A 15,036-nucleotide genomic window follows, 5' to 3' on the forward strand; every position below is an offset into this window, starting at 1 on the left:
TACATGTATCACTAGCCACTTTAAACTATGCTACTTTATGTTTATATACCTACATTACTCATCTCATATGTATATACTGTACTCTATACCATCTACTGCATCTTGCCTCTGCCGTTCTGTACCATCACTCATTCATATATCTTTATGTGCATATTCTTTATCCCTTTACACTTATGTGTGTATAAGGTAGTAGTTGTGGAATTGTTAGGTTAGATTACTCATTGGTTATTACTGCATTGTCGGAACTAGAAGCACAAGCATTTCGCTACACTCGCATTAACATCTGCTAACCATGTGTATGTGACAAATAAAATGTGATTTGATTTGATTTGATTTATACAAGCATCTTTACCGAGCTGGGACAAAACAATATCATAAAATATGAGTAAAGGACAGCGTTTACATCAAAGAGCAGCCAACAGTTTTGCGGCAAAAAAGAGATGTCACACAGACATGGACATCCTGTCACGTTCCTGACCTGTTTTCTTTTGTCTTGTATTTATTTAGTTGGTCAGGGCGTGAGTTGGGTGGGTTTGTCTATGTGTGATTTTCTATGTTGGGATTTTGTGTTCGGCCTGGTATGATTCTCAATCAGAGGCAGCTGTCAATCGTTGTCCCTGATTGAGAATCATACTAAGGCAACCGGGGTTTCACGTGTGTTTTGTGGGTGTTTGTATCTCGTGTCAGTGTTCGTGCCACACGGGACTGTTTTCGGTTTTGTCACGTTTGTTGTTTTTTTGTATTTGTAAGTGTTCAGTTTCCTTTTGATTAAATCAATATGAGCACTAACAACTCTGCGTTTTGGTCCGACCCTTACTCCTTCTCCTCATCCGAGGAGGAGGAATTAGACAGCCGTTACACATCCCACAACGATGCTAACAATGAAGAGGACAGATGGCTTCAGTAATGCACTGAAATAATGCTGATGGGCCACACAGACAACCACACACAGGCACACTAGTGGTGCACAGTTAGAAAGCAGGCAGCCAATAAGAGCGCCAGAGCATTTCAGGCAGACTCATTCACTTCATAGGATGGCAAATCAGGTTTATGGCTTCATCTTGGATTAACTGAGAGAGTCCTCACGGCAGCCAAGATAATAAATAAAAACAAACAAAACATGCGCACACACACAGCTTGCACAGTTCCCCCACTGATGAATCTAGGCAAGCATTCCTGTCAAGTAGTCTGTCTTTTTCCTGATGACCCAGCAGGCGCAAAACAGTGACTCCCTGTTCCCTGAGAGACAATGTGCCTGCCTGCGTGCGTGAGTCCATATGTCTGTCTGCCTCCCCTGTGAAGGCCTGGGTCCTCAGCACTATTCAACCTATTGATTTATCTAATGCTGCTGTTAACGTTCCGTCTCCGCGGCCCGGTGTGCCGTGTTCTGAAAGCCAAGCAGCCACAACAACACAATGTGGGCATGGAGAATACCAAGGGGAGAGAAACTTAGTCTCGGAAAAGACAACTGCTTCAATGCTTCAATGACAGCAGGCCGGGGGGGGGGGGGGGTCATTTCAACCACAGTAGCTTGGCTGGCTTCCATGGCTGAAAAGTAGTCTGACTATCTGTGGAAAATGGATTCTATCCACCAGGGATTCAAATCAAACCTTGCTTTAACAAATGTATGGTATCTTAACCATCCATTAAACTATCATGAAATTATTATTCATTCATTTTGTAATAATTCATTTTGAAGTGTCATTACATTAATATAAATACCAGGAACAGCTACTGAGCATCATGAGTAGCATTCTTATTGAATTGATTCACCTGTACATATTCATAGCAAGTATATACAGTGGGACAAAAAAGTATTTAGTCAGCCACCAATTGTGCAAGTTCTCCCACTTAAAAAGATGAGAGAGGCCTGTAATTTTCATCATAGGTACACTTCAACTATGACAGACAAAATGAGAAAGAAAAATCCAGAAAATCACAAAAAAGTATTTAGTCAGCCACCAATTGTGCAAGTTCTCCCACTTAAAAAGATGAGAGGCCTGTAATTTTCATCATAGGTACACTTCAACTATGACAGACAAAATGAGAAAAAAAATCCAGAAAATCTCAATACTATGTTATATACCCTTTGTTGGCAATGACAGAGGTTAAACGTTTTCTGTAAGTCTTCACAAGGTTTTCACACACTGTTGCTGGTATTTTGGCCCATTCCTCCATGCAGATCTCCTCTAGAGCAGTGATGTTTTGGGGCTGTTGCTGGTCAACACGGACTTTCAACTCCCTCCAAAGATTTTCTATGGGGTTGAGATCTGGAGACTGGCTAGGCCACTCCAGGACCTTGAAATGCTTCTAACGAAGCCACTCCTTCGTTGCCCAGGCAGTGTGTTTGGGATCATTGTCATGCTGAAAGACCCAGCCACGTTTCATCTTCAATGCCCTTGCTGATGGAAGGAGGTTTTCACTCAAAATCTCACGATACATGGCCCCATTCATTCTTTCCTTTAACCTGATGAGGACCAGGGGGTGCTATTTTCACTTTTGGGGAAAATCGTATGATATTTAAACGGCCTCGTACTCAATTCTTGCACGTACAATATGCATATTATTATTACTATTGGATAGAAAACAGTCTCTAGTTTCTAAAAGCGTTTGAATTATTTCTCTAAGTGAAACAGAACTCTTTTTATAGACATTTTCCTATCCGGAAGTGAGATTTCCAAATGCGAAGTCTCTCTTTAAGACCTTGTCTATAAAAGGGCATGTCACTTATGACTGTAGAAACACGTCATACGCCTTCCCCTGGGTGTCATGCGGAAGTGAGAGCAGAAATGAGTTGATTATCTCGTTCAGGGGTTGTATACAACCTCTTGGAGTGAGAAGTGCGCACTTTATTTTTTTTGGAAGGCGCGAAGTTGGATCTGGAGTAGCCTCGTGGAAAACCGTCGTTATAGGTGAATATGATCTCTGGCTTCGATTTTATTTGATACATGTCACAATATCATCCTAAAGTATGTTTTTTCAATATACTTTAATTATATTATTGAAATGTATTCTGGACTTTAGACGTGATGCGACGCAAGAATTTTGTCAAGGCGGAGAGGTTAGCACAGCACGGCCAGTGTGCTTGCTAATTCAAGAGGGAAATCGTTCGTTCTGGTTCCAAATAAAGACGGTTCTGAACAAAGGACCCCTTGGAGAACATTCTGATGGAAGATCAACAAAGATAAGGACCCAATTTGGGATACTATTTCATATATCTGTCGAACTGTGCTATCGCTAGCGTTTGACTAGAATCAATGCTGCTGTGTGTTAGCTATTGTAGTAAGCTAATATAACGATATATTGTGTTTTCGCTGTAAAACACTTCAAAAATCGGAAATATTGGCTGTATTCGCAAGATATTTGTCTTTCATTAGCTATCCACCATATATTTTTCTGAAATGTTTTATGATGAGTAATTAGGTAGTTGACGTTGGTGTCTGTATTTACTCTGGCTACTCCCATGCGATTTCTGACTGTAGCTATGATGGTAGCTATGATGGTAGCAGTAATGTAAAACTGATTTATAGCTAAAATATGCACATTTTTCGAACAAAACATAGATTTATTGTGTAACATGTTATAGGACTGTCATCTGAGGGAGTTTTTTCTAGGTTATTTAGGTTGGTTCTAGGTTAGTTAGGTTAGCTTTGTGCATGCTACTTGCATGCAACCGTTGCTGTGAAAAATGTCTGTCTGTCTTTTGTATTTGGTGGTGAACTAACATAAATATATGTGGTGTTTTCGCTGTAAAACACTTCAAAAATCGGAAATATTGTCTCTATTCACAAGATCTTTCTCTTTCATTAGCTATCCACCATATATTGTTCTGAAATGTTTTATGATGAGTATTTCGGTATGTCACGTTGGTGTCTGTAATTATTCTGGCTGCTTTCGGTGCAATTTCTGATTGTAGCCGCAATGTAAACTATGATTTATACCTGAAATATGCACATTTTTCGAACAAAACATAGATTTATTGTATAACATGTTATAAGACTGTCATCTGATTAAGTTGTTTCTTGGTTTCTTTGTTTTGTTCTAGGTTAGTTTGGTTGATTTTGATTTTGCTACCTGTGCTGTGAAAAATGTCTGTGCTTTTTTCTATTTGTTGGTGAGCTAACATAAATATATATTGTGTTTTCCCTGTAAAACATTTTAAAAAATCGGACATGTTGGCTGGATTCACAAGATCTGTATCTTTCATTAGCTGTATTGGACTTGTTAATGTGTGAAAGTTAAATATTTCTAAAAAAATATTTTTTGAATTTCGCGCTCTGCCTTTTCAGTGGAATGTGGGAGGAGTTCCGCTAGCGGAACGGGGGAGTGAGACAGGTTAAACGGATCAGTCGTCCTGGTCCCTCTGCAGAAAAACAGCCCCAAAGCATGATGTTTCCACCCCCATGCTACACAGTAGGTATGGTGTTCTTTGGATGCAACTCAGCATTCTTTGTCCTCCAAACACGACGAGTTGAGTTTTTACCAAAAAGTTCTATTTTGGTTTCATCTGACCATATGACATTCTCCCAATCTTCTTCTGGATCATCCAAATGCTCTCTAGCAAACTTCAGACGGGCCTGGACATGTACTGGCTTAAGCAGGGGGACACGTCTGGCACTGCAGGATTTGAGTCCCTGCCGGCGTAGTGTGTTACTGATGGTAGGCTTTGTTACTTTGGTCCCAGCTCTCTGCAGGTCATTCACTAGGTCCCCCCGTGTGGTTCTGGGATTTTTGCTCACCGTTCTTGTGATCATTTTGACCCCACGGGGTGAGATCTTGTGTGGAGCCCCAGATCGAGGGAGATTATCAGTGGTCTTGTATGTCTTCCATTTCCTAATAATTGCTCCCACAGTTGATTTCTTCAAACCAAGCTGCTTACCTATTGCAGATTCAGTCTTCCCAGCCTGGTGCAGGTCTACAATTTTGTTTTTGGTGTCCTTTGACAGCTCTTTGGTCTTGGCCATAGTGGAGTTTGGAGTGTGACTGTTTGAGGTTGTGGACAGGTGTCTTTTATACTGATAACAAGTTCAAACAGGTGCCATTAATACAGGTACCGAGTGGAGGACAGAGGAGCCTCTTAAAGAAGAAGTTACAGGTCTGTGAGAGCCAGAACTCTTGCTTGTTTGTAGGTGACCAAATACTTATTTTCCACCATAATTTGCTAATAAATTCATAAAAAATCCTACAATGTGATTTTCTGGAATTTTTTTTCTCATTTTGTCTGTCATAGTTGAAGTGTACCTATGATGAACATTACAGGCCTCTCTCATCTTTTTAAGTGGGAGAACTTGCACAATTGGTGGCTGAATAAATACTTTTTTGCCCCACTGTACCTTCAGCAGTCTAGCTGCTCAGAACAGAAGCACTGTGCTTCCAATGCAAATTATGATATTTGAATACCCCGCCCTTTCCACGTTCTATATTTAAACCATTAAACTAGAAGAACAGTTGTGGGGAGCACATGAAATCCTGTCAAGTCCTCCTGCAGAGCCGAGCCTGTGGGAGCTGTCTTTGTGGTTCTAATGTTTGTTTATCCAGCCAGGAGGTAGCTGTTAATCTGAGAGACAGAGCCATTTCCCAGACCTCCCATTGCTTTTAAGCGGCACATTTATCTCCTCCTTCCCTCTCTCCCACTGGACACGTCACATGTTTTTTTACGGTGAAGTGCCCTTTTGTGTGTGTGTGTGTGTGTGTGTGTGTGTGTGTGTGTGTGTGTGTGTGTGTGTGTGTGTGTGTGTGTGTGTGTGTGTGTGTGTGTGTGTGTGTGTGTGTGTGTGTGTGTGTGAAATGCATCACATATTGCAGTGGGAGCTTGGGAAATGTGGGGTTTGGCGTCACACGTTAAGGAAGAAAGTACAGGACCACTACAGCGTTAAGGGCGTCGCGACCAATATGGCTGCCGAGGTGTTGCAACACTTACGTCTCTTTTTATGGGGAAAACAGAGGTCCAAACAGCAGCTTAACTACGCATTGCAATTTCACTGTTGTTGGTTTGCTCTACGCCGTTACGGTACATTAAACACGTTGGGGGTATTGACGCATCAGGGAAAGCACAGGCAGCCATTTGATAAGGAAGTCCTTGATCTGGTCTCCACTCCCCCTCATCTCATCTCCACTGAGACACCTTGCAAATAAGAAGGAAATGTGTCAAAAAGATCTTTGTTAAGAAACCTCTTATTGACGTCCATTTATATTTAGCCAGTTATCTTCCGGGGGACTTTGGAGTTAAGAGAAGGAGTAGAGGACTTAAGGTCTGATTATCAATCATTACCCAGGGATCTATATTGTCAGGCCTGGGATAAAACTTGGTGTTTCTGGGGCTTTAATTAGCCTAAGCAGCTCGCTGCTGTCAAAAGCTCGTGATATTCATTACGGTAATCCTATTAGCCCCAGCCGAAGATATTAGTAGGGGCTGGGTAGTGGGTATGACTAGAGAGACGGGTGAGAGTGAGTGAATGACGAGTAAGCGCTGACTGGGCTGCTAATGGTCTGTGTAACTGGGCTGCGTCGTTGAGCGCTTCACGTGCTCAACCGTATCCTGGGAGGGTGGGCTGCTCTGTGGGTTGGGTCAGGCTGTGGGGTCACAGACTGGGCAACTGTATTCGTTTAACAAAATAAACTGAGCACCTCAAGCTAATGCTGTAAGGATATGACAACAGAGGCTCTTAAATAGGAACTAATATAGCCTTATATTTACTATTTATTAAATGTAAGGCTCTGGTGACTAATTTAACCACATTTACTGAGTGTACAAAATATTAGGAACACCTGCTCTTTCCATGACAGACTGACCAGGTGAATCCAGGTGAAAGCTATGATCCCTTATTGATGTCCCTTGTTAAATCCACGTCAAACAATTTAGATGAATGGGAGGAAATAGGTAAAATAATTTTAAAGCCTTGAGACAATTGAGACATGGATTGTGTATGTGTGCCATTCAAATGGTGAGTGGGCAAGACAATAGATGTAAGTGCCTTTGAAGGGGGTATGGTAGTAGGTGTCAGGCTCACCGGTCTGAGCGCATCAAGAAACGCAACTCTGCTGGGTTTTTCACGCTCAACAGTTTCCGGTGTGTATCAACAATGGTCCACCACCCAAACTTTACACAACTGTGGGAATCATTGGAGTTAACATGTAGAGGCATCCCTGTGGAATGCTTTTGACACCTTGTAGAGTCCATGCTCCTACGAATTGAGGCTGTTCTGAGGGCAAAAGGGTGTGCAACTCAATATTAGGAAGGTGTTCCTAATGTTTTGTACACTCAGTGTAGTTTACCATATCGTTTTTTAAATTAGCCTATTTTTGATTAATGTGAATGGTGTTGATTAACAAACTACAGTCCAACCATTTGTTTGTGTTTAGCCTCATTACCATTTATAAAAACAATCCAAATCTACAATGAAAGTGGGAATATCACTTTCTACGAGTGGAAGTGTGAAATGATATAGCTTGGGATAACAATGCTAGCCAGAAAGAAAACACACCGTACTATCCTTTGGCTATAGAACATATCAGCCCATTGGGAATAGCAACAGTACTTGAGACTGCAGCATACGGCTGCACTCGGCAACAGAGTCCTGATGAATGTGTGCATGAGCGGTTATTGACACCCCAGGGATACCAAGCCACAACTTCATTAACAGCACATAGATCGGTCATGTCTGACAAGCTGCACTCTCTGGCCCCGACCAACAGGTTGGTTGGGTCACCCAGCAGACGATAAAACAACATAAACCATGTCGCTGTTGTGACAATCTGAGCGACCTACCTTAGGATATGCTTGCCTCAATGGAGACCATCATAGTAGCGCGTCACATGGAGTGGGGTTGTTAGCCTTGCCCAGAGAGAGTAGGGATGACTTTATGAAGTACGCATGTAGCTGTGAATGTTGAGTCAATTGATTTGTAAGAGACTGATATGAATAAAGATATGGTAGTTACAATGTAAAAAAATATTCACAGTGGTGTGTGGTGTGTGTGTGGTGTGTGGTGTGTGGTGTGTGGTGTGTGGTGTGTGAGATTGGGCAGTAATGCCAGGATTCAGATACGGAAGCATGTGTGTTTGGCCATGCCTGTTTAACAACACAGGGCTGACCGCAGCGAGTCTGTGTGGTTATTCAGGGAAAGGCCCGAGTTTGCAGAGACAAAAATCATTACCCGTAATTGGCTCAGAATAGACTAATATTTCAGCCATGTTTCGATGGGATTGTGTGTATCAGACCACATTAACCCGGTGTTCCACAGTACATGGCACGTCTCTCCAGTCTCCACATTCCTTACACAGAAAAAGAGATTCCTCTTTTCAAGGAGGGGTCAATGGTTACGTTCCCCTTTCATTGTATAATGCTTTATTGGGCCGCATGTGGCCACGCAAAGCATGCTGGATATTTGTGACACAGATTCACAGCCAAGGAAGGAGTCCGGGATCAAACCGTCCCCATCTGTTTCAAAACGCAGCAGCCTGTGGCTTCCATATGACAAACAATGTGCGACTGTATCACAACCAGACACTGCTGGGGTCATCGGAGGCCAAACCTTCAGATAGGGATAAGAGATACTCCCTTTAGAACGATTCACCCTCTATGCATGTGGTGGAGTTATCCGGTATTTAAGCCTACCACTTGAATATGATGGGTTTGACTAATGACTTATAGTGCCTTCAGAAAGAATTCATACCCCTTTTTAATTGATTTAAAATATATATATATATATTTAACTAGACAAGTCAGTTAGGAACAAATTCTTATTTACAATGATGGACTACCGGGGAACAGTGAGTTAACTGCCTTGTTCAGGGGCAGAACAACAGCAGCCTTCGGTTACTGGCCCAATGCCCTAACCACTAGGCTACCTGCCGCCCCATTAACTTATTCCACATTTTGCTATTACAGCCTGAATTTAAAATGGATGACTTTTTATTTATTTATTTTTTTTACACACACAATACCCCATGACAAAGTGAAAACATGTACTTAGAAACTTTTGCAAATGTATTGAAAATTAAATACTGAAAAATCTGATTTACATGAGTATTCACACCCCTGAATCAATGTTAGAATCACCTTTGGCAGTGATTACAGCTGTGAGTCTTTCTGGGTAAGTCTCCAAGAGCTTTGCACACCTGGATTGTACAATATTTTCACATCATTTTTTTATTATTCAAGCTCTGTCAAGTTGGTTATTGATCATCGCTCGACAGACTATTTTCAAGCCTTGCCATATATTTTCAAGACAATTTAAGTCAAAGCTGTAACTAGGCCACTCAGGAACATTCAGTATGGTCTTGGTAAGCAACCAGAGAGGCCTTGTGTTATAGGTTATTGTCCTGCTGAAAGGTGAATTTGTCTCCCAGAGTCTGTTGGAAAGCACACTGAACCCGGTTTTTCTCTAGGATTTTGCTTGTGCTTAGCTCTACTCCGTTTCTTTCTATCCTAAAAACATCCCTAGTCCTTGCCGATGACAAGCATACCCATAACATGATGCAGCCACCCTGATGCTTGAAAATATGAAGAGTGGTACTCTGTGATGTGTTGTGTTGGATTCGCCCCAAATATAACACTTTGTTTTCAGCACAAAGTTAATTTCTTGGTAAATTGTTGGCAGTTTTACTGTAGTGCCTTATTGCAAACAGGATGCATGTTTTGGAATATTTTATTCTGTACAGGCTTCCTTTTTTTCACTCTGTCAATTAGTGTTAGTATAGTGGAGTAACTAAAATGTCGTTGATCCATCCTCAGTTTTCTCCTATCACAGCCATCAAACTCTGTAACTGTTTTAAAGTCACCATTGGCCTCATGGTGAAATCCCTGAGTGGTTTCATTCCTCTCCGGCAACTGAGTTAGGAAGGACGTCTGTATCTTTGTAGTGCCTCCGTGTATTGATACACCATCCAAAAGTATAATTAATAACTTCACCATACTCAAAGGGATATTAAATGTCTGCTTTTTTATTTATTTTTACCCATCTACCAATAGGTGCACTTCATTGCGAGATTGGAAAACCTACCGGGTCTTTGTGGTTGAATCTGTGGTTGAAATTCACTGCTCGACTGAGGGACCTTACAGATAATTTATGTGTGGGGTACAGAGAGTCATTCAAAAATCATGTTAAAACACTATTATTGCACCATTTAATCAATTTTCAAGTCAGGTTTTAACAACAAAATGTGGAAAAAGTGGGTGTGAATACTTTCTGAAGGCATGTGAATACTTTCTGAAGGCACTGTATTAGAAGATAGTTATGGCCGGATCACCCAATTCGTGTTCAAATAATCAATGTGGGCATTCCTCTCCATAATAACATGAGCATTCTCAACACTGCAAGAGCAACAGAATGGCTGACATGTATAATTCCCTTGCAGGTCAACGTCACTTACTGTGGAAGTGGTGGCGAACATGTACTTGTCCCGGAGCTGGAAGTTGTCCACTCTCTCCAGGATGACTCGGCGGTTCTGCCCGCTCTGGAAGAAGTCGATGCTGCTGAGGATGCTGGACACCCCCTGGGGCTCGTGCCTCTGGACCAGCACCGTGGTGGGGGAATCGTACGGCTCCACACCCCTAGAAAGATGCAGAAATCAGCGCCAGTCTGTGGCACATAGGTAGGGCCAAGAGTTTCTCTCTGACCATGTGGCCTGACCAAGAAAAACTCCAGGCCTTTGACCGTGAGTTTATATTTACTGACCATGTGAACTGAACAGGAAGGACTTAAGGGCCTTGGAGGTCTTCCCGTTCAGATAACATGGTCTGGGAAAACTCAGGGCCCAACTTAGTCATACCATACAGAGGGACATAAAGTTATGGTTACACACACACACACACACACACACACTCACTGACAGACTCTGAAAAACTGAGAAATGTTTTACGGATTACTGACAATCCTAGTATAGTGGAACGGCCTACGTGTTCCTGTGAACACATTCGAAACTCAGAATCCATTTACCACACACATTGATGTATTTATAGTTTCCCAACTGCACATTTCCAGTAGAAGTTCTGTGTGTGGCCATTTTAAGCTGTGAACTTACGGTAAGCTACAGCAGAACTGAAAGAGGTTTACAGTAGTTTATGATCATCTCCCATAAGGCATTCCAGATTCTCACGGAGTGTTCTCACTAACAATGGAGCCACACAGAGAGAGCCTGGTGTCTTGACTGGCCTATAGCGTGACATTTTAGAGGGGGTCGCATTTTTATGGGAGCAGGCTGTCCATGTAGAGAGGATAAGAAAGACCTAGGTCAGACAAACTTGGGACCTTGCCTGTCTAACATTAGTTTGGAGACTTTAACTACAAATCGGGAAACTGCCAATATTAGAGTTTGGGGCAGAGTTTCAGGCCTGGCCGAAATTAGAGTTTGTCGCATTGCTTTTGGGACTTGTCTATATCAAAGTTTGGGGGCCTTGTCCATCTGAGTTTGGGGTCTTGTCTGTCTATCTAGCAGAATTTGGGGCTGTGCCTATATCAGAGTTTGGAACTTTGCCTATATGGGCTATCCTTTCAATGTAACGCTGGCAGAGCAGTGAGTTAAAGCTAGCCTATCTAATCCACAGTACACTGCGAAACAAGGACCTCTTTATTCTTTCTATTTATTCTCTCGATACTTCTACCAAACAGGATAAAATGTTTAGGACAAAAAGGAACGAATACATACAATTTGCTGGTTCGAAATGTTTTGACAAATGCTGGTTAAACATGTCCAACAGTGGGATGTGAACCAGACAAAACCCCAGGGCTTACAGCCTTCTTAGCCTGATCTGCAGCGCTGGCCTTTTTCTCTGTGGCCTACGCAAACGGATTAGACATGGAAAGCCCATAGTCGGCTAAGAACTGGACACACATGGTTAAAAAGGAAAACTGGCCATAGAGGCCGAGGAGGAAGAAGCACCAGACAAAGATGTCAATGCAGCTGGTGATGCGGAAGCAGTTAGACACAGCGGAGTCAGTAGCTGCATCCAGATTTAAAAGGAAAATGGACTGGTGGAAAAAACACGGCGGAAAAAATATATACTCTTTCTGGCCAATGCTTACACCAATCCAATGCTTTGAAATATGTGGGGAGGAGTGCAGCAGTACACACTTCTGGAGCTGCTTTCCTCCTCAGAAGTCTGCAAAGACTTTCAAGCTTTGTGTGTATAGTTACTGCTTTGGGATGAAATGGTTTGTTCATGTTCGTTGTTGGGTTGTATGGGTATTTGTAGTCTAAATCCTCCCTCTACAACGGTCTCCTGAGACTCTGAGGCTCAGAAGCGTGATCTAAGAGGATCTCCTACGTTCACACTTGGTGGGGGGGAGGGGCATCATCTCCCAAACACAGGAAAGAGCCCAGGGGGGGGGGGGGGGTTGACTGCAGCGGTAGCTGCGATGTTATCTGCAGTGCTGCCTGGTATTACTGACTACATGATGCCACTTGGACAGGCAGAGTTAAGTGGGGCCCAGGCACTGGCAGACGCAGACAATCATTTATTAATCAATCAGAAAGAAGCCCAGTCCCATGCCCCCCTCAGTCGCCACATATACGACCACCTACACCGTCGGAGAACGCAGGAGGGAGAGAAAAATCAAAAGGGAGAAGGGCTATGTGTCTCTCTCTGCCACCAGATGATGTGTGCACATGTGTGTACAAATAGTCTGGGGAGATTAAAATGTTGTCAGTAAGGTGAAAATGTTCCGAACGATGCAGATAGAAATACACTGAAAAGAACGGACGTGATTCCTAATTCTACTTGACAGACAAGCTTATACGTTCTACACAATACATTTCAAATCGGAACGTTCTGAAATGTTGCACCCTCCTGAACAGACCCCTGCTGTAGCTGACAAGCAGCATTACATATCTGCAGTGGAGAATGAGAGCCTCTTGTTGTCACCTATTAAAGGCAGAGATCCTGCGAGGGAATGAAAGTGATGTCTAACCCGAACTAACCCTCCGCATCCACGCCTTTAAATCATTAACAGATCGGTCAAATCCTTTTATGGATGGGATTTGAAAGTAAAGCATATTTGTTTTATGTTTGAGTGGGCCACTCTCCTGCCTAGGCCTACTTTACGTGGTGAGAGACACACGGCTGATCTCGTTCACAAGGCACTGAATGTGTCGCAATCATCATTAGCGGTATCAGATTGTTTTTGTTTTTTGTCTGTGCAAACTCTGCCCATCTGGCACTCCAGCCAGGCTCAAGAAACGTTCAAAAGTATTTGAAAGATTTCAAACACTATTTGAACCGAGATCTGGTTGATAGGAGGGTTCAAAATCATTCACACATAGTGAGCCCCAAATAACAATCAGGTAATCAGTGTCTCTCTCCCTCAGGGACCGTAGTGGCATTTTCTTTGCTTTGTCATTCAATTACAAGGGCCAATCTAATCTATGCATTTAACTTGGAGAGGCAGGGAGTTAGCTCGCAAGCTGCATGCTTGGTAAGCATACAGCGATCAGAAGACATGTTTATCTCTCCACTGTCTGAGGTCTAGTGAGGGACATATTGAGGAGGCAAGCAGTCACAGAACACAGAAAAACAGGAAATAAACAGGAAATGAAGACACACACACACACACACACACACAGCCCACCCATCCCTCTCACAGATCGTTGCTTTAATGTTTTGCAGACAGTCTGGCACTCAACAGCGACAATTAATTATACTGATGACTGTACATTCTGCCTCTCCTCACACAATCATCACCTTTGTATACAGAGGCATTGATCTTACCAGAAATATGCCTTCACGTGCTCTTGGATCAACACCCATGTCTCTCCAAAATCGTCAGATTTCCATAGCTGCAAAAATAACAGAGGCAGGGGGTGGGGAGTAGATGAAGGTCACATGTTGACTGCAGGCTATATATAACTGGCAGAATGTTTGAGAGTCGACCGTTTTCCATCATTTCAGTTGAGCTGAAATGTGAATAATTAGTTAGGGGAAAATTCCACAAAATGTCCTCCGTATTGTATTTTTCAGAGAGACAGTTTAGTAGATGCAGCTGTGACATTTAACCAGTATTTAAATATGCACCATTCTATTTGCAATTATGCAACTGTCCTACATTCAGAAATATCGATTTGTTTCTCTAGAACAGTCACACCGTATTATAAATAAAATGCTGTGGGGCTATGGTACGGTAATCCAGCATATGGAGTAGAGCCATTTGTCCACATAGGCATCTAACCCCAAACCTACTGGTGGCCACAGAGCTACTGGCAAAGGAGGAGCCTGATGATGTCTTACAGTACTATAGCCCTGATCATTATAATAGACTCCTCCTACACAAAGATCTCCATCATGAAAAGACTGTTGATCTCGAGGGACTTTCTGGTTAAACATTTTATTTATTTATTTATTATTTATTTTTAAACATGCTTACCTCTGCATGTTGTTAATTGTCTACGTTTCTGTCCGATACTTTTTTTCAAGACAGTGAAGCAGCATTTCTATAGCAGTCAGTTGACTACCTGTTTGTTGGGGTGGGAGCCGTCATAGCCCAGGACCAGGTTGGCTCTCTTGCTGTGCAGCAGCAGATCTGTGGGCTTGAAGGGGATGGAGAACCCCTGGATGGTCTTGCAGAAGTCAAAGGAGTTCCAGAGGTAGCTGTTGGTGCTGTCTGCAAAGAGGTACTAGAACGAGAGAAGGACAAGACAGGCCAAGGTTAGGCTAAATACCCACTGAGGTCTGTTCATGAGTGTTACGGAATGTTAAGATAGAAATGTATTGTGTAGAATAGATATGACATTCTGTCCTGTTGAACAGGGAATCATTATTGAATAACATTTCTATTTGTACCTGCATCTTTCTGAACTGAATAAACCTCTGACGTGGCAAAACTTCAAGCCTGACTGATTTCAACAAACTAGAATAGCAAGAACCGGTCTAATATCTCAATTCTAGATATCTCTCGTCTAGCTACTTCAAAAGACAGTTTTTGCAAACATCCCCACCTCCAAAAACCAAAAATATTCACAGAACTAGTCAGAGATATTTAATTTGAAAGGCCTAATTAGAAATTCAGATTACACAATTATACAGCGCTATAATCCCATTTT

At 42.4% G+C, this 15,036-nt stretch overlaps 1 protein-coding gene across 2 annotated transcripts in view; it reads right to left on the reverse strand.

Annotated features, from left to right (window-relative positions):
• The window catches only part of LOC139548571 (sortilin-related receptor-like), a 75,354-nt gene that overhangs the window by 40,434 nt on the left and 19,884 nt on the right, over positions 1 to 15,036 (reverse strand). For both annotated transcript variants that reach the window (XM_071358322.1, XM_071358323.1), the window contains exons 4-6: positions 14,449 to 14,610; positions 13,709 to 13,776; positions 10,375 to 10,555 (exon numbers count right to left, since the gene is read on the reverse strand). In XM_071358322.1, coding sequence (XP_071214423.1) covers positions 10,375 to 10,555; positions 13,709 to 13,776; positions 14,449 to 14,610 — 411 coding nt within the window. The remainder of the gene's footprint in view (positions 1 to 10,374; positions 10,556 to 13,708; positions 13,777 to 14,448; positions 14,611 to 15,036) is intronic.

The sequence above is a fragment of the Salvelinus alpinus genome, chromosome 21 (genome assembly GCF_045679555.1).
Source record: "Salvelinus alpinus chromosome 21, SLU_Salpinus.1, whole genome shotgun sequence".
Classification (NCBI taxonomy): domain Eukaryota; kingdom Metazoa; phylum Chordata; class Actinopteri; order Salmoniformes; family Salmonidae; genus Salvelinus; species Salvelinus alpinus.